General features: G+C 38.8%; 1 protein-coding gene across 8 annotated transcripts in view; it reads left to right on the top strand.

Annotated features, from left to right (window-relative positions):
- The window catches only part of Dcaf1 (DDB1 and CUL4 associated factor 1), an 86,647-nt gene that overhangs the window by 42,339 nt on the left and 21,995 nt on the right, over positions 1 to 22,313 (top strand). For 7 of the 8 annotated variants that reach the window (XR_007835825.1, XR_007835824.1, XM_051205239.1 and 4 more), the window contains exons 4-16: positions 904 to 977; positions 2,551 to 2,664; positions 3,602 to 3,739; positions 5,300 to 5,809; positions 6,654 to 6,755; positions 9,216 to 9,374; positions 10,957 to 11,136; positions 12,634 to 12,843; positions 15,072 to 15,241; positions 17,630 to 17,754; positions 19,138 to 20,401; positions 20,924 to 21,122; positions 21,738 to 21,820. Coding sequence is in view for 6 of the 8 variants with exons in the window: in XM_051205239.1 (XP_051061196.1) it covers positions 904 to 977; positions 2,551 to 2,664; positions 3,602 to 3,739; positions 5,300 to 5,809; positions 6,654 to 6,755; positions 9,216 to 9,374; positions 10,957 to 11,136; positions 12,634 to 12,843; positions 15,072 to 15,241; positions 17,630 to 17,754; positions 19,138 to 20,401; positions 20,924 to 21,122; positions 21,738 to 21,820 (3,328 nt within the window). In the remaining 2 variants the exon portion in view is untranslated. Of the gene's footprint in view, positions 1 to 536; positions 671 to 903; positions 978 to 2,550; positions 2,665 to 3,601; positions 3,740 to 5,299; positions 5,810 to 6,653; positions 6,756 to 9,215; positions 9,375 to 10,956; positions 11,137 to 12,633; positions 12,844 to 15,071; positions 15,242 to 17,629; positions 17,755 to 19,137; positions 20,402 to 20,923; positions 21,123 to 21,737; positions 21,821 to 22,313 lie in introns of those variants that run through there. The other variant, XM_051205262.1, reaches the window with a different exon arrangement.

Genomic DNA, 22,313 nt, shown 5'->3' with positions numbered 1-22,313 from the left:
TTAACTACTGAACCATTTTTTCAGTCTTCTTTTTTTTTTTAAAAAACCTTGTAAAATCTTGATGCTCATCTAGTTCCAAAGTGCCATTATCTAATTTAGTATTGTTGAAAAGGCTGAGCAGTGGGAAGATCAGTGTCTTAAAAGAGTTTATGTTGCATTTAATTTTAAAGAATTTAGGTTTGTTTGTTTGTTTTTGATTTTTTGAGACAGGGTTTCTCTGTGTAGTCTTGGCTGTCTTGGAACTCACTCTGTAGACCAGGCTGGCCTGGAACCCAGAGATATTTGCCTGCTTCTGCCTCTCAAGTTGCTGGGATAAAAGGTTGAGCCACCACTGCTCAGTAATTAATTAATTTCTTTGTTTCTTTCTTTCTTTGTATGTGTGGGAGTATTTATGTATGTTCATATATATGTTAGTATGTGAGTGAACTTTTTTGTTAGTATGTGTGTGCATGTGGAGACCAGAAGTCACCTTAAGATGTTGTCCCTCAGGAGCCATCTATCTGGTTCCTAGGGTCTCTCACTTGGACCTGGGGCTCCCAGTTTGGCTAGGATGGCTGGTCCAGAGATCATTCTGTCTCCATCTTCCAATTGCTGGGACATCAAGTGTGCACCTATGCCTGGCTTTTTACATGGGTTTCAGGGATCAAACTCAGGTCCTCATGTCTGCATGGTAAGCACTTTAGTGACTAATCTATCTAACTAGCCCCTAGAGAATGATTCTTAAAAATTGTTGTTGCTTATTTATTTATTTATTTATTTATTTATTTATTTATTGAGGCAGGATCTCACTATGTAGCTCTAGATGGCTATGTGAACCAGGTTGACCTCATAGAGATCCTTATTTCATAGGTCTAATTTGTTTGACAGGGTTACTTATTCCTTTGTGTGTCTCTCTTTTGGTAGGTCGAGCTGATCCAGAGTGCATGCTGGGCCACTTGCTGAGAATACTCTTCAAGAATGATGATTTCATGAATGCAGTAGGTTTGCTTTTTCTTTCCTCCAGGAATTATCAGAAGATAATCATACATTTATTTGTTTGTTTATTTAATAGTTTTTTTTGTCATCTAAAACTTTGTTAATGCAGTAGGTTTGCTTTTTCTTTCCTCCAGGAATTATCAGAAGATAATCATACATTTATTTGTTTGTTTATTTAATAGTTTTTTTTTGTCATCTAAAACTTTGTTAAAGTTGAGAGAAGAATGGTTAAATTTTTTTTAACTTAGTTATTGAAAAAGTAATCATGCTGCCTTTTTAACAAAGTTCTGGTTGTAATGCAATTATTTTCTTTTTGGTGTGTAATTTGTTTGGTGTGAATTATTGGTAAAGGCTCTCAAGGTATCACTGCTTATTCTTTAGTAGGACTGTTTTCATTTAGGAATGTAAATGTTCTTTTGAATGGAAAAGTAAAAGTGTAGTGATATTTTGTTTATGATTTAATAAATAATGCTTGCCTGAAGATCAGAGTGAAAAGCTAGCCACACTAGTTAGCCATAGCAGCCAGGCAGTGGTGGTGCAGGCCTTTAATTCCAGCATTCGGGAGATAGGGAAACAGGCAGACGGATCTCTGTTAGTTCAAGGCACCCTGGGCTACACGAAATTGATCCAGTCTAAGAGAAACAGAGCTCATACAGAGGTGATCCCAGCTCTTGGGGTGACACCTTTAATCTTAGGACTATGGAGGTTGAGACAGGAAAGGACATGACTGGGCAGAGAGAATATAAGGTGGGAGCCAGGAGCTCATGACAGTCTGAGGGAGCAGTTTGAGGAGCAGTACAGTTTGAGCAATCAGTCGGAGGATAGGATCACTGTTTTGGTCTGAGCATTGGTAGAGGTAAGAACTCTTTAGTGGCTGGCTGTTTTGCCTCTCTGATCGTTCAGCTTTTCACCCTCTCATAGCTGACTCTGGGTTTTTTATTATTAATATCAATTAGAATTCGTGCTACATAAAAATGATATGCATTGTATGATTCTCCACTAAAACTGTTGTATGCTTTGGTATGTGAGTGGATAGGAAGGTGTTTTTTGTCTGTTGTGATGAGTAAATGAAAGAGTGTATGTATACACACATTATGTACATTTTTCTTACAGTTTCTGAAAGTAGCAGTAGCTAAAGAAATTATGGATATTAGTAGTTGGAAGTGGAAAATGATGGGAATCAGTATGGTGGTTTATGTATATAAGCAATCCTAGCACTTGCTGAGGGAGGAAAAAGATTGAGTTTGAGCTACATGAGACCCTGTTTCAAAATAAGTCCCTCCTCCACTGGCCAAAAAATCCCCATGGGGTTTTAATCAAATTAAGGAAGTTGTTAAACTTATTTTGTTAATAAAGGAAGTTAGTTTAATAAATTCATTAAACGTCCTTAATTGGATTGGATTGAATTCCAGAATAAATAGTACTCCTTTATACCTTTCTTAAAAATTTCAATTATTAATACATTGAATATACAAGTTGATGGAATTGTACATTGATATAGTACATTGATCATGTCTACTCACATTTCTTTTTACCCCCATCCCTCTGTTTTCCTTTCCTCCTTTTTCTTTACAGCTGGTGAATGCCTATGTGATGACAAGTAGAGAGCCCCCTTTAAATACTGCAGCTTGCAGACTGCTACTGGACATCATGCCAGGTCTAGAAACTGCAGTTGTTTTTCAAGAAAAGGTACTTGATAGAAGAAAAGTCTTTGTTTTTGATTGAGTGGATTGAACTTTTGGATTTGTGTTTATTATTACAGTAATTGTTAATTTTTTCTTCAAGTATCAATGTGTGCTCTAGATAGGCAAAAGAAAAATTTAAGAAACAGTTAAATCAGGTGATATCTAACTCTTACCTCAGTGTGGGAAGCAGGAGGATCAGGAGCTGAAAGTCATTTTTTGCTAATTTGGAAGTTTGATGCCACTTTAGTCTACATAATATCCTATCTCCCAAATCAACAAAAGTATGTTATTTGAACAGCTACCTGCTATATGGGTGAAATAATATTTTTCAGAATCTTAAGATCATGTCTTAAAAAGTTTATTATGGTTTTATTTAAATTCTTGCTCTTTTTCTTCCTTTATGGTAATGGAGATTAAATGTAGTTACTTTAATGAATAACACTGGAATACAGTTTGTAAAGGTGTGTGTGTGTGTGTGTGTGTGTGTGTGTGTGTGTATGTGTGTGTATGTGTGTATGTACATGTGCACATGTGTAGGCAGGGATTGTACATGCACTTAAGAGGCCAGAAGAGGGTATCAGTTGGCCTGCGATATCAGTCTACCTATTTCTTTGAGGCGGCCTTTCCTTGAAGATGAGACTCCCATTTTCACTGCTGTTCTGGAAGCCAGGGCACCCCAGCTGTCCTCTTTTTCTTTACTCCCTTAGAGTTGTTAGAGGCATGTATGGGATCCTGGCTTGTCATGTTGGTGCTGGGATCTGAACTTTGGTACTCAAGCTTGTACATCAAGTTGTCTTAGCGATTGAAATATCTCTAGTCCGTCACTGAAACTTTTACTTTTTTTTTTTTTTTTTTGTTATGGGATAGAAACCTTGGCTTATAATTTTAGTTATGAAAATAGGCCTTTTCTGAATTGTACTATTTCATGTCCTTTACTATAGGAAGGGATTGTTGAAAATCTTTTCAAATGGGCCCGAGAGGCTGATCAGCCACTGAGAACATATTCTACTGGATTGTTGGGAGGTGCTATGGAAAATCAAGACATTGCTGCCAACTACAGAGATGAAAATTCACAGCTGGTAAGGACCATCTTAGAGTGAATTGTGGCACAATTGCTGCCTGAATCTGAGTAGGTATATCTTACCAAAAACCTGTCCTAGAAAATACTTATATCAGCACTTTAAGATTTCTCTCCATAGTAATTTTGATTTTGCATTTACATTTAAACTATTTTTTTTAATCTTCTCAGGAATCATGACATAAACCATTCCCTATGTCCTGTACTCATTTCTCTCCTTAACCTTTGTGTTTTGAAGATTTTGAAACATGTAGCAAAGTTGAAAGAATTTTAGTGAATATTTGAATCTGTACCAGTTGAATGGGTTGTTAACTTTTTATTACACTCATTAGTTTACTCATCTACCTTCCATTTATCCACTATTGTAAATTTTAAAAGAAATGGCAGCTGGGCAGTGGTGCCTTTAATCTCAGCTCTTTGGAGGCAGAGGCAGGTGGATCTCTGTGAGTTCCAGGACTGTCTCTAAAGGTACAGAGAAACTCTGTCTTGAAACAAAACAAAAGAAATGCGTTTCAGATTGAAATCCAGGTACAAACCCCTTCTTTAATGTAGTACCATTCTTAATTGCTTTGCTATTTCTGTATGTGTGTGTGTTTGTGTGTGTTTTGTTTTTCTTTAAAAAAAAAAAAATGAAAAAAACTTTGTCTTTCTGTGTAGCCCAGATTGGACTTGAATTCACTATGTAGCTCTGGCTAGCTTCAGACTTGTGCTGATTTCAAGTGTTGAAATTATAGGCATGTACCATTGCACTCAAGTAAACAGAACCAATTTTTAGTTTTGGTCTCCTAAATAAATACTAAAAAGTTTAAAAAGGCAGGCTTGGACATTAGATTATGTAGTTGCTAGTGACAAACAATATAGTCAGTAAGTTATTAAAATCTTCAGTTTTGATTGTCAAAGCCAATTTTTAAAAAGTCCACGAATAAATCTTGCTTCTGCTTTTTTAGGTGGGATGCATAGTCCAGTCTACCTTGGTCCAAACAGACCACTTGTAAATGGTGTGTTTTATGTACAAATCTTCTGGTTTGGGTTCTCTGGGAAAACACACACACACATGCATGCATGCTATTATATATGTGTGTGTCTATATATATTTTTAGTGAACAATTTATTTTTTTGGTCTCAACAGTGTTTCTCTGTATAACAGCTCTGGATGTCCTGGTACTTGTTCTGTAGATCAGACTGGCTTCAAACTCAGGAGGCAGATGGTCTGTCTCCTGAGTGCTGGGATTAAAGGGGAGTACCACCATGTCCATCTTAAAATAGACTTTAGCCATAGCTTATTTCATCAAATCACAGGAATTAAACCAACCTGTTTATCAAATCTACTATTCCCAGACATTGTGCTAACTGCATGAATATTGTGTTCTCTTTAATAGGAAGTAATATATAATGAGCTGTTTGTGGTCGTATGTGCCTACAAATTTTAGCATTTGAGAGACAAAGGAAGAATGAGATTCTACCTCATAAAACAAACACAAAGAAAATAATTATTTAATAAGAATCATGTAAATTGAAATTCAGAATAAATAACTGCTTTTACTCAAATATTTGTTGCTAGGTGGCGATAGTGCTTCGAAGACTGAGAGAGCTGCAACTTCAGGAAGTGGCTTTGCGGCAGGAAAATAAGCGTCCTAGTCCACGGAAGCTTTCATCAGAACCGCTTTTGCCTCTGGATGAGGAAGCTGTGGATATGGACTATGGTGACATGGCAGTAGATGTTGTGGATGGAGAGCAGGAAACTTCTAGAGATATGGAGATCTCCTTTCGTCTGGATTCAAGTCACAAGACCAGTAGTAGAGTGAACTCAGCAACTAAACCTGAGGAAGGAGGACTGAAGAAGAGCAAGTCTGCAAAGCATGGTGACAGAGAGAACTTTAGGAAGGCCAAGCAGAAGTTGGGTTTCTCATCTTCTGACCCAGATCGTGTGTTTGTTGAGCTGTCTAATAGCAGCTGGTCAGAAATGTCCCCCTGGGTGATTGGCACCAATTATACCCTCTATCCTATGACTCCCGCTATTGAGCAGCGACTTATTCTCCAGTATCTGACCCCTCTAGGAGAGTATCAAGAGGTAAGTTATTGGTATAAGGTACTATTCACATTTTGGGACTATTATGTTTGTGTTTAGGGTTTTTATGGTTGTATCTTGCCCACTGACACACTCTTAACTGCATTCTAGAAAGGTCTTCATCTCAAATAAATAAGGCCTTATGCAGGTCACTCTTGATAAAAGCTTAGTTTGATCAAAATGTATTCATGTAAATATGTCTTCATTAGACTTTCTGTTGCTGGGAAAAGGTATCATGACCCCAGTAACTCATAAAAAGGAAAACATTTAATTGGGGCTGGCTTATAGTTTCAGAGGTTTAATCTATTATTATAGGAAGCATGCAGGCAGACATGGTATTGGAGGAGCTCAGGTCTGCATCTGGATTGCAGGCAGCATGAAGTGAACTGGTTTGAGCTTCTGAGACCTCACAGCCCAACCCCTAGTGACACACCTCCCCTTCAAAGACATACCCCCTAATATTATCACTCCCTATGAGCCAAATATTCAAACATAGGATTCTGTGGGGGCCATTCCTATTCAACCTACTACCACATATGGACATAATCTTCATGGCAGGGGTGCTTCTTTTTTTAAAAAAAATTAAACTTTTGGTTTATTGAGACAGGGGTTCTCTGTATTCCTTTGGAGGATGTTTTAGAACTAGCTCTGTAGATCAGGCTGGCCTCGAACTCACAGATATTTGTTTACCTCTTCCTCTGGGATTAAAGGCGTGCGCCGCCAACACCTGGCTTTTTTAAACTTTTTAAAAATTTATTCTTTGAGGTTTCATTTCTTTAATATTCTTTCATAAAATACAGGGAATGAAAAAAAACAATTTAAGACTTTTTTTTGGTCTTCATTTCAGTTACTTCCCATATTTATGCAACTTGGATCACGAGAACTGATGATGTTTTATATTGATCTGAAACAGACTAATGATGTCCTGCTTACTTTTGAGGCACTCAAGGTAAAGATCTCAAAAATATTAGGTCACTGAGCATTTTATTAGTATTTGATGTTTATGAAACTCATGTTAAATGCAGTTAGTACCAGTATCAGCCAACCATATGTGAATTTTCAGTATGAAAATATAGTGTCTCATTTTACACTCCAACCAAAATTCTCCCTCCCGTCCCTCCTTTCACTCCCCCTTCATCTCCTCCCACCCACCCTCCCAAAATAAAAAATGGGGAAAGAAAAAATAACAGCAAGAAAAGAAAATATAGTGTCTCTGAAGAACTCAAGTTTCATTTATTTACTTTTGGGACAGGATCTCAGTTTGTGGCACAGGTTAGCATGGAACTCTATATATAGACCTGGTTGGCTTCAAGTTTACAGTAACCCTTTTGCCTCAGCCTTTTTGATATTGGGATTTTATTTGTGTGGTACTACATGCCTGGCTTTAAATTTTAAATTTTAGTTAATTTTGAGTAAGTTACCTGCGTGTCACCAGTGTCTGCTGTATTAAACAGTAGTACAGCTATAAGTGTGTTGAAGTGGGATTGAAATGAATAAGTTTGTCTTTTAGTCCTTAGACATTTTAATAAGTCTGGATGAAATCAGACAGAATTGAAGTAATATATGGCTGTGTGTGTGTGTCTGGTTGTTTGTCTGGTTGTCTGTCTGTCTGTCTGTCTGTCTGTCTATTTGTTTGAAGAGTGAACTTGGTGATTATACCTTGAAGAGTGAAATGGCACTGGAGGTTGGAGTTGTGTTCAGTGGCCCAGAAATACTTCATTTAGTTACAACACTAATTTTGGCCAAAATGCAATTGGATAGTGACTTTGTTCACTCTTTTTCGAAATGGGTATTGTTATCTGTTTCGATAAAAAGTTATAAATGGGACAAAAGATAATATGTATGAACAAGGAAAAATCAAAAAGAAAAAGGATCCTTCTAAGAAACAAAATTGGAGTTGGAGAGATGGCTCAACAATTAAAATGCCAAATTTGGTTTCTAGAACCTGTATGTGGCAGCTCATAATGGCTTGTAACTCCAGCTCCGGGATCTGATGTCCTCCTTGGGCACCCACATTACTATCTTATGTACATATTCTCTCTCTCTCTCTCTCTCTCTCTCTCTCTCTCTCTCTCTCTCTCTCTCTCTCTCTCACACACACACACACACACACACACACACATACAAAAAAAATCTGGGTATATCATTTTGTTCAAAAGGAAGATTCAAGTTGTGTAATAGAAGGAACATAAAGGAACAATTTAATAGGAACAAAATGGGTTAAAAGGAAATTGAGGCTGGTGGTGCACACAGTTAATGCCATTATTAATTTTAGTACTCAGGAGGCAGAGACAGGCAGATCTGAGTTTGAGGCCTGCCTGGTCTACAGAGCAAGTTGACTATCAGAAAGAAAACCAACAGGATCTGCTCAAAGGGTGAGGTGAAGTGGGTTTGTAGGTGGTGAGGACCCAAATAAAACTAGGCTTCTTGATAAATGTTAAGCCTACTTATTCTATTTCTCAACCTTTTGTGATGGTAAATTGTCGTGGTATGGTAGTAACATGAGAAAACCATTCTTGTGGCTGAAGTTACTAGGAATGGATACCTAGTTTAGCTGCTTCTTGAAGGAAGAATGGTAGAGGCCTTTATGACAAATGAAGGAAAGGATTTGAATTTTTTGTAAGGCTTAGTCCAGCTCTAGGTGTTGAATACTTATGAAGAAGGTATATACCTATTAATGGTGCCATTGACTATCTCTTCAAGTATGTAATTGCCAACTTGTATTGTCCGTTCTGGAAACAGGAGGGGGAGCTCTAGCTCTCCTGAGGCTGTGTTTGAGGTGCCTGGGTTCAGAAATATGAAGAACATCCTACTTTTGTTAGACTCTCTGGACTAGTAGGAATTGAACAAGAAATTAATAAAACTTTAATGATAAAAATTGAATGGGGTGTTGTAGTGCAAGCTTGTAATTCCAGCTGTGGGGAGTCAATGGGTTCAAGGCCAGTAGATAGCCTATCTAGGGCTAGTGAGATGGCTCAGCAGGTTAGGGCAATTGTTGCCAAGCCTGATGACTGGAGTTTGATCTCTGGGAACCATAGGTGGAAAGAGAAAACCGATTCCTGCTAGTTACTTTCTGACCTCCACATGTAACACCATAGCCACTCACATAATAAATACAATGAAATATCTTTTGTTGTTGTTTTTTTGAGACAGGGTTTCTCTGTGTAACCCTGGCAGTCCTGTAACTTGCTCTATAGATCAGGCTGGCCTGAAACAGACAGAGATCCACCTACCTCTGCCTCCCAAGTGCTGGGATTAAAGGCGTGCATTATCACTGACTGGCTACTCTAGCTATTCTTTTTTGAGAGGGTGGTTCTCTACTTAGATAACTCTATAGAAGTTAATATTGTGTTAAGAGATTTGTGATGTTTTTGATTATTCCACTGTAACATGTGTCCTTACTGTTTAGCACTTAGCATCTCTCCTGCTCCATAACAAATTTGCCACAGAATTTGTTGCACATGGTGGAGTACAGAAATTACTGGAAATTCCTCGTCCTTCTATGGCTGCAACTGGTGTATCCATGTGCTTATATTACCTGTCCTACAACCAGGATGCTATGGAAAGAGTAAGTCTAGTCAGTCCATTTAGGTGATGAGAATGGGATTTGATGGGGACCATCTCTTTGAAACAGCACATTCACAGATAAACATTTGGATAAGAAAGGAATAGTTGAAAAGACGAAATTCTTACGAAAGACATGAAGAATGTAGATGTATATCTACACAAAGCATCCTAAAATGTGAAATGGTTTAGAAAAAATTGACTCTACCAAGAAAGTGTAGGACAGATATTCTACAAGCTTTATTTGCTTTCTGTGATTTCTGTGGCATTACAATTAATAGGCACTTTTCATTTGTCTCTCATTGCGGTTTACATTTTAAAGTCAATTTATTATAAAAACAGATGATGCTTTATATGTGTTAAATAATTTGTGGTGGAGATAGTGAACTAATTTTAGCTGTTCTCATTTTTAGTTTAAGTCTCTTGTTTTTCCATTAAGTTTTTCATGTTTGTGATCATTTTTTTAAAAAAGTGAGTGGGCTGTACATTTGAAAAGTGATGGTCTCCCTAGGTATCTCTAGGAGAGGGCTTATTTCTGTACCAGGGACATTTTTCTAATATTGTATATTGTACCTGACTTCTTAGTAAAGCTCTTGATTGTCTTGAGTGTTGTCTTTGTCTTTGCTCCTTTATTAAGATAACTAATAATTAAAATTTTACTTTTTGTGAATAGTTAACTATATGCACAAAGTTAATTATGACTAAAATATAGAAAATTGAACCAGGCAAACCTAGGTAATGTTTTCAGTGTTTGACTTAAATAGGAAGCATACACATGTATGAATTAGTAGAGCAGCAGATACTACATTTGTAGATTTAGTATTATCAGTAGGCTAAATTATTTAAGAATGTCTTTGTTGGGCATGGTGCTACATGCCTTTTTAATCCTTGTACTTGGGAGCCAGAGGCATGTGGATCTCTTGAGTCTGAGACCAGCTGGTCTACATAGTTGAGTTCTAGGCCAGTTAGGTTCACAAAGTGAGACTGTGTCTCAAAAAAAAAAAAAAAAAAAGTTCTTTGTAGCACAAATTTTTAATTGGTTTTAATAAAAACCTAGAATCAGATATTAGGGAGTAAAAGCTAAAAGGTCAGAGAAGCAGAGCAGCTAGCCACTAGAGCTCTTACCTCTATAAAATCTCTAGATCTTTGAAAAGAGGTCGAGCTACTGTCTCCTGCTTTATATTCCTCTCTGCCCAGCCATCTTACTTTCTGTCTGTACAGACCTCCAGACCTCTATGGTTAACTAGTGGCTAGCTCCAACCTTTGATCTTCAGGCAAGCTTTGTTAGAATACAAACAAAATATCACCACACTTAACTTCTGAGCCTGTTCATAATTGTTAAGCAAGATGTTAATACTTTATGCACGTAGTCATTTAGAAGCATTAAATGATATATTTTTTTTGCTCTTGGTAAGTATAACTTGTACTTAATTAAATTTAGGTAGTTTTCAGGTTTGGAATGAATTATGTTCTAGAAATGATTTAGAGTGATCACTGTATTCTGTAAACATTTCTATCTACATTGGACAGTTTTTGAAGAAACCTTTGTCCCAAATGTTAAAATGTATTTATTTACTGTTTTGCAGGTTTGCATGCATCCCCACAATGTTCTTTCTGATGTGGTGAACTATACCCTATGGTTAATGGAATGTTCTCATGCTTCAGGATGCTGCCATGCTACAATGTTTTTCTCAATTTGCTTCTCATTCCGGGCTGTCTTGGAGCTCTTTGACCGTTATGATGGTCTTCGTCGCCTGGTGAACTTGGTGAGATTTTTTTCACTGGCTCCTCAATTAGCTAAAGGGGTCCTGTATATTTTGGCATCATGAATGATACCATGTAGAAAAGAGGAAATTCTTTTAAAAAGATATTTTGAGCTTTATTTTTAACATTTATTTTGTGTGTGAGTGTTTTGCCTGCATATGTCTGTGCACCACATCCATGCAGTGCCTATAGAGGCCAGAAGAGGGAATTGGATTCTCTGGAGCTGGAGTTACTAAGTGAGGATTATGAGTTGTCTGTCATGTGGGTGCTGGGAATTGAACCCTGGGTTCTGTGGAAGAGCAACCAGTGCTTTTAAGCCATCTCTCCAGCCCCAAAAGGAAGCTTCTTTTTAGTTGTTTGAAACAAGATTTCATGTAGCCCAGTCTGGTCTTAACTTGCTATGTAGCTAAGAATGGCCTTGAACTACTACCCCACCTATTTCTACTTCAGTGCAGAGATCGCAGACACAATCACTGCTGCACCCAGCTAGGTGCATTTCTGATTGGCGTTTTGGGCTTTGTTATGTATGTGTTTTTCTCCTTTGTTTATGATTTTTTAACTTACTTTCCTCTGGTTTTTGGTGCTGAGAGTTGAACCAGGGGCACATGCACTATACCACTGAACTGTTGCACCCAGCCCCTTTCCGTGTCACTTTGGTGGTTGGAGCTTACTATGCCGTTGTAGGCATTTTTATTATTTATTTTTTGACAGTAATTTTTTTTTTTTTTAGGAGGGTTGCTGGGATAACCTTAGTATCTATCCTCTTTCTCTCTCTGGCTTTTGTAAGAAAAGGTTTCATTATGTGGCCTTGTTTGGGACTCCCTTTGTAGACCAGGGTGACATTGAACTTGTATCTAATTTTCTGGCTCTGTTTCCAAGTGCTTGGAGCTGGATCGCAACTGTGGGCTACCACTCACTGCAACTGGTTGATTTTGATCTTTTCAGATGGCAACAGCTTTAGACTGATTTATCTTTGTTTTACTTTTCTAGGTGATTATTTGTTTTTTTACTATTTTATTCAATTTCGTTTTATGTGCATTGGTGTTTTGTCTGTGTTCATGTCAGTGTGAGGGTGTTAAATTCCCTGGAACTGGAGCTACAGACAGTTGTGAGCTGCCATGTTGTACTGGGAATTGAACCTGGCTCCTCTGGAGGAGCAGCCAGTGCTCTTGCTGATCTCTTCAACCCCTTCTCTTTTGATTTTTAAGACAATTTATCTTTAGTTCAAGAGCCTTGAATTTTCTATATCGTACTTAGTATTTTCATGCCTCAGCCTCTCAGGTGTTTTATTACAAGAATACACCACCATACCTCATCTTCTGCATATATTTTAATATGATTAAAAGCTGTCATTTTTTGTTTTCATATGACTGTTAGTATGTTATATATATGTCAGTACTGTTGAATGTAAGCATTTACCAATTTTTGTTTTTATCTTTTTGCTTTTCTATGTGTTCTTTCCCCATCTTCTTTGCAATTTTATACCTGTTTACTAATAGATCAGTACTTTGGAAATTTTAAATTTGGAAGACCAGGGAGCACTTTTGAGTGATGATGAAATATTTGCTAGCCGACAAACAGGCAAACACACCTGCATGGCTCTTCGGAAGTATTTTGAGGCTCACCTGGCCATTAAATTGGAACAAGTCAAGCAATCACTGCAGAGGACTGAGGGTGGTATTCTTGTTCACCCTCAACCTCCATACAAGGTAAGAGAATAGTCATTTACTTGTTTAATTTTATTCCTGAGACATGGTGATGTCATTACGGTGATGAAACACCATGACCAAAGCAATTTGGGAAGGAAAGGGTTTATTTGGCTTTAGTTTCTGTATCACTGTTCATCATCGATGGAAGTCAGGGCAGGAACTCAAATGGCAGGATCCTTGATGCAGGAGCTGATGCAGAGACCATGGAAGAATGCTTACTGGTCCATGGCTGGAAATTGGTTCATGGGCAAAGATTCTCTTTTGCTACAACCCAGTTGTAGTCTTTTTTTTGTTGAGAGTTTTTCTGCTTATACAGATTAAGCATGTAGTAAGTAGGCTTCTTTTCTGTTTTATGCCTGGAAAAACTTGACTGATCAGACAGTCCCAAAGGTCCATAAGAGTCATGCTGCTCTTAAAATCACTTTGCCTTTGCTACCCAGTTCAGGTCAGGCCATTATGGACATACTTTGTCTTTGCTGCTCATTATGATAACTATGATCATCTTGCTTTTGGCAGTTCAGTCCTGCCACCTGACCCTTGCTACTTTGAGGCTCAGTTTGACCTTTTGCATTTGATTCATCCAGCTGAGTAGCAGCATCTCCAACCACTAAGGTCTAGTACAAGGAAAAGGATGACAACAGAACTCTTGGAAATGTGCTGGTGTCCCTATCACCATTTTGCATTTTACAGGATTAGTGAAGGGCATGTCTTCTGTCCCTTTCCATTGTGGAGGATTAGGTTTTAGACAGCATACCCACTCTAACATTGCAGTTTCCCTGAGCCTTAAAATCCCTTCATCAACACTAAGCCAAGAGATATCAGGCATCACTAGCTTCTTTTCAATCGGCCATCTTTTGGCAGATGCTTCAGCCAACCATTTAAACAAACTTTTGACTTTTTTTGTTTTTTAATGTTTTTCAGAGAAGGTTTCTTTGTATAGCTGTGGCTGCCTTGGAACTCTCTCTGTAGATCAGGCTGGCCTTGAATTCAGAGGTCCTCCTGCTTCTGCCTCCTTGGTGCTGGGATTAAAGGCATGTGCCACAACTGTGCAACTTCAAAATTTTTATATAGAGTCACCAAATTCATTGCCTCTCAGAATTGATGAGTAATCAAATACATTTGCCTCCTTAAGTTTGTAATATAGTTTACACTATGAGCTTTTAGTACTTTGAAGCTTCTAGGAGAGGCTTCAGTAATTTGAAGGGCTACTATAACTGTAGGTGTTGGCCAATTGGAAAACCTGTTCCAGATACTTAAAAAATTCATCTTGTTAGGTAGTGGTGATACACACTTGTAATTCTAGCACTCGGGAGGGAGGGCAGGCAGATCTCTTAAGTTCAAGGCCAGGACAACCAGGGATACATAAGGGAAATCCTGTCTCAAAAAATTATAACCAAAACAACAACAACAACAAAACTTATCTTTCTGTTGCTGTAGAATTACTTCTGGTGCCCAAATCAGTGGTAGGGTTGTCTAGAAGACTAGAATATGTAGAATGAACACACACACACACACACACACACTTGTTAGAATGGCTTACAGACTATGTAGAATGAACACACACACACACACACACACACACACTTGTTAGAATGGCTTACAGACTATGTAGAATGAACACACACACACACACACACTCTTACTTGTTAGAATGGCTTACAGACTATGGTCCAGCTAGTCCAACAGAAGATCTAATGTTCCAGTAGTTGTTCAGTCAGTCCATGAAGCGGGATGTCTCAGCTGGTTTTCAGTACATGACAGAATCCTAAAGATGTAGATTCTAATGCCAGTGAAGGAATGAACTAACCAGATGGGTGGGGGAGGGGGTGTTAGGGAGGGAAGGGGGAGAGGGAGGAGAGAGAAATCTGTTTTCTCAACCTTCATAAATATGCACAGACCAACCTTTTGTTACTATTTTTTTAAATTATGTGTGCTATTATAAATAAAGGATTCTGCCAGGTGTTGATGGTGCACGCCTTTAATCCCAGCACTTGGGAGGCAGAGGCAGGCAGATCTCTCTATCTGTGAGCTTAAGACCAGCCTGGGCTACAGAGCCAGTTCCAGAACAGGCTCCAGATCTACACAGAGAAAACCTTTCTCGAAAAACCAAAACCAAACAAGACTCAAGAATTGTGGGAATTGATAGCTGCTATTAAAATATTTTGTCAAGCATTGAGAAAGTAGCAGATGATACATACAATTATAATAATACATACCTGTCCTTATAGGCATGCTCATACACCCATGAGCAGATTGTGGAGATGATGGAGTTTTTGATAGAATATGGCCCAGCTCAGCTGTATTGGGAACCTGCTGAAGTCTTCCTCAAGCTTTCCTGTGTGCAACTCTTACTGCAGCTTATTTCCATTGCCTGCAATTGGAAGACCTATTATGCAAGGTGGGACTAATGTTATACTTGACTCTGTGAAGGAAGCAGATTGAAGGAAGCAGATTAAGTATAAAAGTGTTATCTTTTCTTTCTTTCTTTCTCTCTCTCTCTCTCTCTCTCTCTCTCTCTCTCTCTCTCTCTCTCTCTTTCTTTCTTTCTTTCTTTCTTTCTTTGGTTGGGTGGTGACGGCACATTCATTTGGTTCCATCCCTTGGGTTGCAGAGGTAGGCAAATCTCTGAGTTCCAGGCCAGCCTGGTCTACAGAATGAGTTCCAGGACAGTTATAGCTACACAAAGAAACCCTGTCTCAAAAAAAGAGCAAAAGAGTAACAACAACAAAAAGGAACAAAGAAAGAAAAGACGGGTGATTTTTATTTTATTAATTTTTATCCCCTTCCCTTTTTTTCTTTTTGTGTATATGGAGCACTTATATATCCCACATGCAGGATCTTGAGCAGAAGAGAACATCGAATCCCTTGGAATTTGGTGCCAGACAGTTGTGAGATGCTGTGTAGGTGCTGGAATTTGATCCCTTGTCCTGGAAGAACAACCAGTGCTCTTAACCCCTTGATCTATCTTCCAGACTTTATTATTCCAGCCTTTTATATTTTGAGACAGCACCTCACTATGTAGCCCCGACTGGCCTGGAGCTTAATGAGATCTACCTGCCTCTGCTTCCTGAGTGTTGGGAATAAAGGTGTATGCTATGATGCTCAACTATAATGTGATCTTTTAAAATTTTTTTTTACTTATTTATGGAGAGAGATTGATTGAGTGCCAGAGACAGCATATATATAGCTGTTGGTTTTCTCCTTTTACCATGTGAATCCCAGAGATCATACTGTGATTCAGGCTTGGTAGCAAATCACTCTGTCTGCTCATGTATTGCAATGGCCTCAAAGGTGTGACATTTGGCATAAAAATTATTTATTTGCTTGCTTTCTTATGTGGGGTACATGTGTGGTAAGGTGAGTATTTGAAAGTTAGGGGACAGCTTGTGGGATGGTGCCAGATTACCGTAGAGTGATCTTGATAGTTTCCCACCTTCTTGTGTTTGGTATTTTCAGATTTTAGATTTTGTCATATATTTTCTCTTTCACATAATTGTATTTTGAACCCTTTCCTGTAGATTTTTTTTTTTTTTTTAATCATGATTGTTACTGGTTACAGGGTTGGCCATAATTGATTTTGGGGCACTTTTGATTTTAAGTTTTTAGATTAGTGATTCTCAATTGATAAACTCTATCCAAATACTCTAAAAATTGGAAAAGCACTGTCATTTGAAGTGGTCCAGAGCATTTTGGATAATGAATTCTTAGCCTATACATAAATACTTGTTTGTATCTCCTTCCTTTATACATAAATACTTGTTTGTACCTCTTTTCTTCTTCTCTCCTCTCCCCTCCTCTCCTTTATTGAGACAGGATTTCTACATAGCCCTGGTTCTGGATCTCACCATATAGAACAAGTTGGCCTCAAACTAAAAGAAATCTTGCCTCTGCCTCCTAATTGCTGAGACTAAAGGTGTGTGTCACCATTCCTGGATGTAAATATCTATCTTGCTGCTTTAGCTTTCCTTTGCTCCTATCAGACTCTGCCTCTTCAGTGCTACAACACAGATTGAAGACCAGCAGGTCTCTAGAAATTCCCCCAGGACTGTAGCACCAGATTGGGAATACTGAGACATCCAGTGTTTTTGGGTTTTTTTGTTTTGTTTTGTTTTTCTGAGGCAGGATTTCTTTGTATATCCTTGGCTATCCTGAAACTCACTCTTTAGACCACTTTGAACTCAGAGATCTGTCTACATCTGCCTCTTCTGAGTGCTGGGTTTAAAAGTGTGCACCACCACTGCCTGACCTAAATAAATCTTAAAAAACAAACAGATAAACAAACAAAAAAAACTGTTCTGGGCAAATGAGATGGCTCAGTGGGAAAAGAAACTGCTTCCAAGCCTTGTGACCTATGTTTGATCTCAGGTACCAAATGATGGAAGGAGAAAATCAGTTCCTGCAAGTTGTCTTCTGACTGTACACACTGTGACTCACACGTGAATAATTAAATGAAATTATAGTTATCTCATGTATCCAGATTAATTTTTTAGAGTGCCCAGTATATTGTCTTATAATTTTTTAAAAAATAAATATTTTAGAACCTTTCAAATGGTGGTTCCAATCTGTTATGTCTCTTAGGTTTTTTTTCTTTACCAGATAGGGTTTCTCTGTGTAGCTCTGTAGACCAAGCTGGCCTTGAACTCACAGAGAACTACTTGCCTCTGCCTCCCAAGTGCTGGGGTTAAAGGCATGCGCCACCACCTCCTGGCTTTTCTTCCTTTTGTTTGAATTATTTTTTTGTAGTTGTGTTATAGTTCTCCTTTGAATAATTCTTCTTTCTGTCTAGGAATGACACTGTGCGCTTTGCTTTGGATGTTCTGGCTATTCTCACTGTGGTGCCAAAAATCCAGCTCCAGTTGGCAGAGTCAGTGGATGTACTGGACGAGGCTGGCTCTACTGTATCCACTGTAGGTAGGTTGCACCTTGTTAGTGTGCTGCTTTTTGTGAATGTATGCAGGTGTATGCATGTTTGTGAAGGCCAGTGGACAATACCAGTTGTCATTCTTCATGGATTAAACCATATTTTTGATATCTGGAGCTCAACAAGTAGGCTAGGCTGGTTGGCCATTGAGTCTCGGGGATGGATTTTCTTCTTTTTCCCCAGTACTAGGATACAAACATATGCTAATATTCCTGACTCTTATTTATTTATTTTGGTGAGTTCTAGGGATCAAACTTAAGTCTTGTGATGGTAAGGTAAACATTTTACAGACTAAGCATCTCTGACGCATGCTTCTTGCCATTTTTGTTGTTGTGTGATAATTTGCCTTTGCTCTTCTAGTCATGTTTGTAACCTAATTTCAGGATGGTAGACTACAACAATATTTCTCAATCTGTGGGTCTTAACCCCTTTGGGGTCAAACAACCCTTCTTCCATAGGGGTTGCAAATCAGATATCCTACATATAAAATTTATATTACAGTTCATAAAAGTAGCAAAATTATTAAGTAGCAATGAAAATAATTTTATGGTTGGGTCACCACATGAGGAACTGTTTTTAAGGGTCTTAGTTGAGAACTACTGGAATAGAAAGTTGTGGAGTTTGCCTTGTCCATCTGCTATAATTGACACCATACAGTTCATATAAAAAGAGTACTTGTTATCATAGAACCTACATTATGGAATCAGTAATTAATGGAATCAGATGCAGTGACCCACAGCCACACACTGGGCTAATCCCTTGGAGTTCAGTTAAAGAGAGGGAGGGGGAATCATATGAACAAGAGGGTCAAGACCATGATAGGGAAAACCATAGAGACAGCTGATTTGAGCTAGTAGGAGCTCATGGACAATGGACTGACAGTTGGGGAACCTACAGGACTGAACTAGACCCGCTGAATGTGCATGACATATATGTGCCTTGACCTGTTTGGGGGGGGGGGGTTCTAGCAGTGCCACCAGGACCTGCCCCAGGGACATGAACTGGCTTTTTGGAGCCCTATGGTGGGATACCTTGCTCAGCCTTGATACAGTGGGGAGGGACTTGGTCCTACCTCAATTTGTTATGCCAGACTTTGTTGACTCCCCAGTAAGTTGTCTTGCCATCCCCATCTATTTTTTTGTACATGTTATAATTTCATTCTTTTTATGGCTGAGTAAGATTCTATTGTACATAATATCATGTCTTTGCCCATTTGTCTTTTGAAGGACACTTAGACTGATCCCATAACTTGGCTGCTGTTAATAGTGCACAATAAAGATGGATGGGTATAGTATCCTTGTGATGTGCCGCCTTAGGTCCTTCTTAGCTATAAGTTTTACGTATAATAATATGATTTTTTTTTTATGTTATAGGTATTAGCATTATTTTGGGAGTGGCTGAGGGTGAGTTCTTTATCCATGATGCTGAAATTCAGAAGTCAGCACTTCAGATTATCATCAATTGTGTATGTGGCCCAGATAACCGAATATCCAGTATTGGTAAATTTATTTCTGGAACTCCTCGGAGAAAGCTGTCTCAGACCCCTAAGAGTAGTGAGCATACCCTGGCCAAAATGTGGAATGTGGTCCAGTCCAATAATGGCATCAAGGTGCTTCTGTCGCTATTGTCCATCAAGATGCCCATCACAGATGCAGACCAGATCCGTGCCCTGGCCTGCAAGGCCCTGGTGGGCTTGTCTCGAAGTAGCACTGTTCGACAGATCATCAGCAAATTGCCCCTTTTTAGTAGCTGCCAGATTCAACAGCTGATGAAGGAGCCAGTGCTACAGGACAAGCGGAGTGACCATGTCAAGTTCTGCAAATACGCAGCTGAGCTCATTGAGCGAGTATCAGGAAAACCCCTCCTCATTGGCACTGATGTATCACTGGCACGGCTACAGAAAGCGGATGTTGTTGCCCAGTCAAGGATCTCCTTTCCTGAGAAAGAGCTGCTCCTGTTGATACGAAACCATCTCATTTCTAAAGGGCTTGGAGAGACAGCAACTGTGCTGACAAGAGAGGCTGACTTGCCCATGACTGCTGCCTCACATTCTTCTGCCTTCACCCCAGTAACTGCTGCTGCTTCCCCTGTCTCTCTTCCCCGGACCCCTAGGATTGCCAATGGCATTGCCAATCGACTGGGTAGCCATGCTGCTGTGGGTGCTTCTGCCCCTTCTGGCCCCCCTGTCCATCCTCCACCACGTCCCCCTCAGGGTTCGTTGGCTTTGCCTGGCCCATCCTATGCAGGCAACTCCCCTTTGATTGGTAGGATCAGTTTTATCAGAGAGAGGCCATCACCATGCAATGGCAGAAAAATTCGAGTGTTACGGCAGAAGTCGGACCACGGTGCATACAGCCAGAGCCCCGCCATAAAAAAACAATTGGATAGACACCTTCCTTCCCCACCTACGCTGGACAGTATCATCACAGAGTATCTCAGAGAGCAACATGCTCGCTGCAAGAACCCTGTTGCCACCTGTCCACCTTTTTCTCTCTTTACTCCTCACCAGTGTCCTGAGCCAAAACAGAGGCGGCAAGCACCAATAAACTTTACCTCAAGGCTAAACCGCAGGGCATCATTTCCAAAGTATGGAGGGGTAGATGGCGGATGCTTTGATAGGCACCTTATCTTTAGCAGGTAAGGAAAAGGTTCCCCACGCTCCTTGGAAGATTCTTTTATTTAAAGCAGTGTTTGGTCACTTATCACTGAGTGATTAGTTAAAAGTCATTTGTTGGCCTGAAGTATCACTGAGCATCATTTTTATGTGTTTTGTGAACTAATTAAATTATGGATTCATTTTATTAGATTCTGGGCAATATTTTGATTCCTTTGCTACCATCAACAACCAGTATGTTTGTTAGAACTTAAATTCACTGTTTCTAACCAGTTCTCAAAACTTGTCTTTTGTGCTGGCTGAGTTGTCTTCTGTCTGATTCTTTACAAATCTCACAGACAGATCATGGAACCACACACTTCTTCATTGATAATTTAAACTACTGAAGGTCACTGTGATGTTTTAGAATTAAATTTTTTGTTTATGAGACTTCACATTTTGAAACATAATACTCTTCTCTCCTACTGTCTATCAAAGTTTGTGTTTTTCAGAGTTCCTGGATATTCTTTTTCTGATTTATGCACTTTCTCTCTGTTTTTGCTTAGATTTCGTCCTATTTCAGTGTTCCGGGAAGCTAATGAAGATGAGAGTGGCTTTACCTGTTGTGCATTCTCAGCCCGGGAGCGGTTCCTGATGCTTGGAACCTGCACGGGGCAGCTGAAGCTCTATAATGTATTTAGTGGACAGGAGGAGGCTAGCTATAACTGTCACAACTCAGCCATCACACATCTTGAACCTTCCAGGGTGAGGGTTCCTTCCCCTGTTAGCTCCCAATTTGATATGGATTGGGGATCCAGAGTTAAAGCAGTCTTACCTTTTGTTGGACTTTATTTTAGATGAGTCATTAACTAGAAAGTCTAATTGATGTTGACTCATATCTCAGAAGGAATCTGAGATATTTGGCCAACTATTGATAGGAAAGTTTTAACTGTGTGGTGGTTCATGGGATTGTGAATTCAAGCCAACTTGGGTTACAGAGTAAGTTCTAGGCCAGCCCAAGTACATGGATTCTATTTCATCAAAAGAAAAACAAATGAATAAACAATCAAACAAAAAAGCCCAGGCCAGCAAGATGGGTTAGTGGGTAAAAGTGCTTACCCATGCTAATTCTGACCACCTGAGTTTGTTCCTTGGATCCCATTAACGGTAGAAAGAAAAGATAACTCTCCAAAGTTGTTCTCTGACTTCTACATGCATGGCACATGTGCTACCATAACTACATATCATACACAGATGCACAATAAATAAACTATAAAAAAGAACCATCTTTAGGCCCTGGGAATAAATATATTTTTTTCTAGTCCACTATAGGCACATGTAATTAAGATCCTAGTGATTACTAACTCCTTTTTCTTTTAGGATGGGTCCTTACTTCTGACATCTGCCACTTGGAGCCAGCCTTTGTCTGCACTTTGGGGGATGAAGTCAGTATTTGATATGAAGTATGTATTTATTTGCTTTACAGCATTGTATTTTGTGTCTTATTTACCCACTTTGTTTCCCTTCATCTGATTTTAAATTACAAGCCTTTTTGGGGAAAGACGAATAATGTCAGCTGTTGGTAATTTCTTCCTTTTTCATTTGAGATTCACATTTAATAAGAATTTATCTTAGTTTATAAATAATCTTATTATGTTTTTATGTTTTCATTATACAATGGACTTGTCACTAACCCAAAATGGACATTTATGTGTTATGTTCACATGCCAATTGTATTGATTTCTGGGATATTTCAAAAAGCATATGCCTTGTATTAGCCATTTCTCTTACCAACAAACTCCCATTATTCAGGATCTGTTTAGTGGACTGGTAGAGGGACTTTTCTTTTTAATCTATGTATACAATTGTTTCTTCTTCGGAAACCAAGGAGAATTAGGTAAGTATGATTTGTAAGAGGTTTAAAATTTCTTGTATTTTCAGGTGACTGAAGAATAT

The sequence above is a fragment of the Phodopus roborovskii genome, unplaced genomic scaffold (assembly GCF_943737965.1).
Source record: "Phodopus roborovskii unplaced genomic scaffold, PHOROB, whole genome shotgun sequence".
Classification (NCBI taxonomy): Eukaryota; Metazoa; Chordata; class Mammalia; order Rodentia; family Cricetidae; genus Phodopus; species Phodopus roborovskii.
The sequence above is the reverse complement of the archived record's forward strand: the minus strand, read 5'-3'. Positions and strand labels throughout refer to the sequence as shown.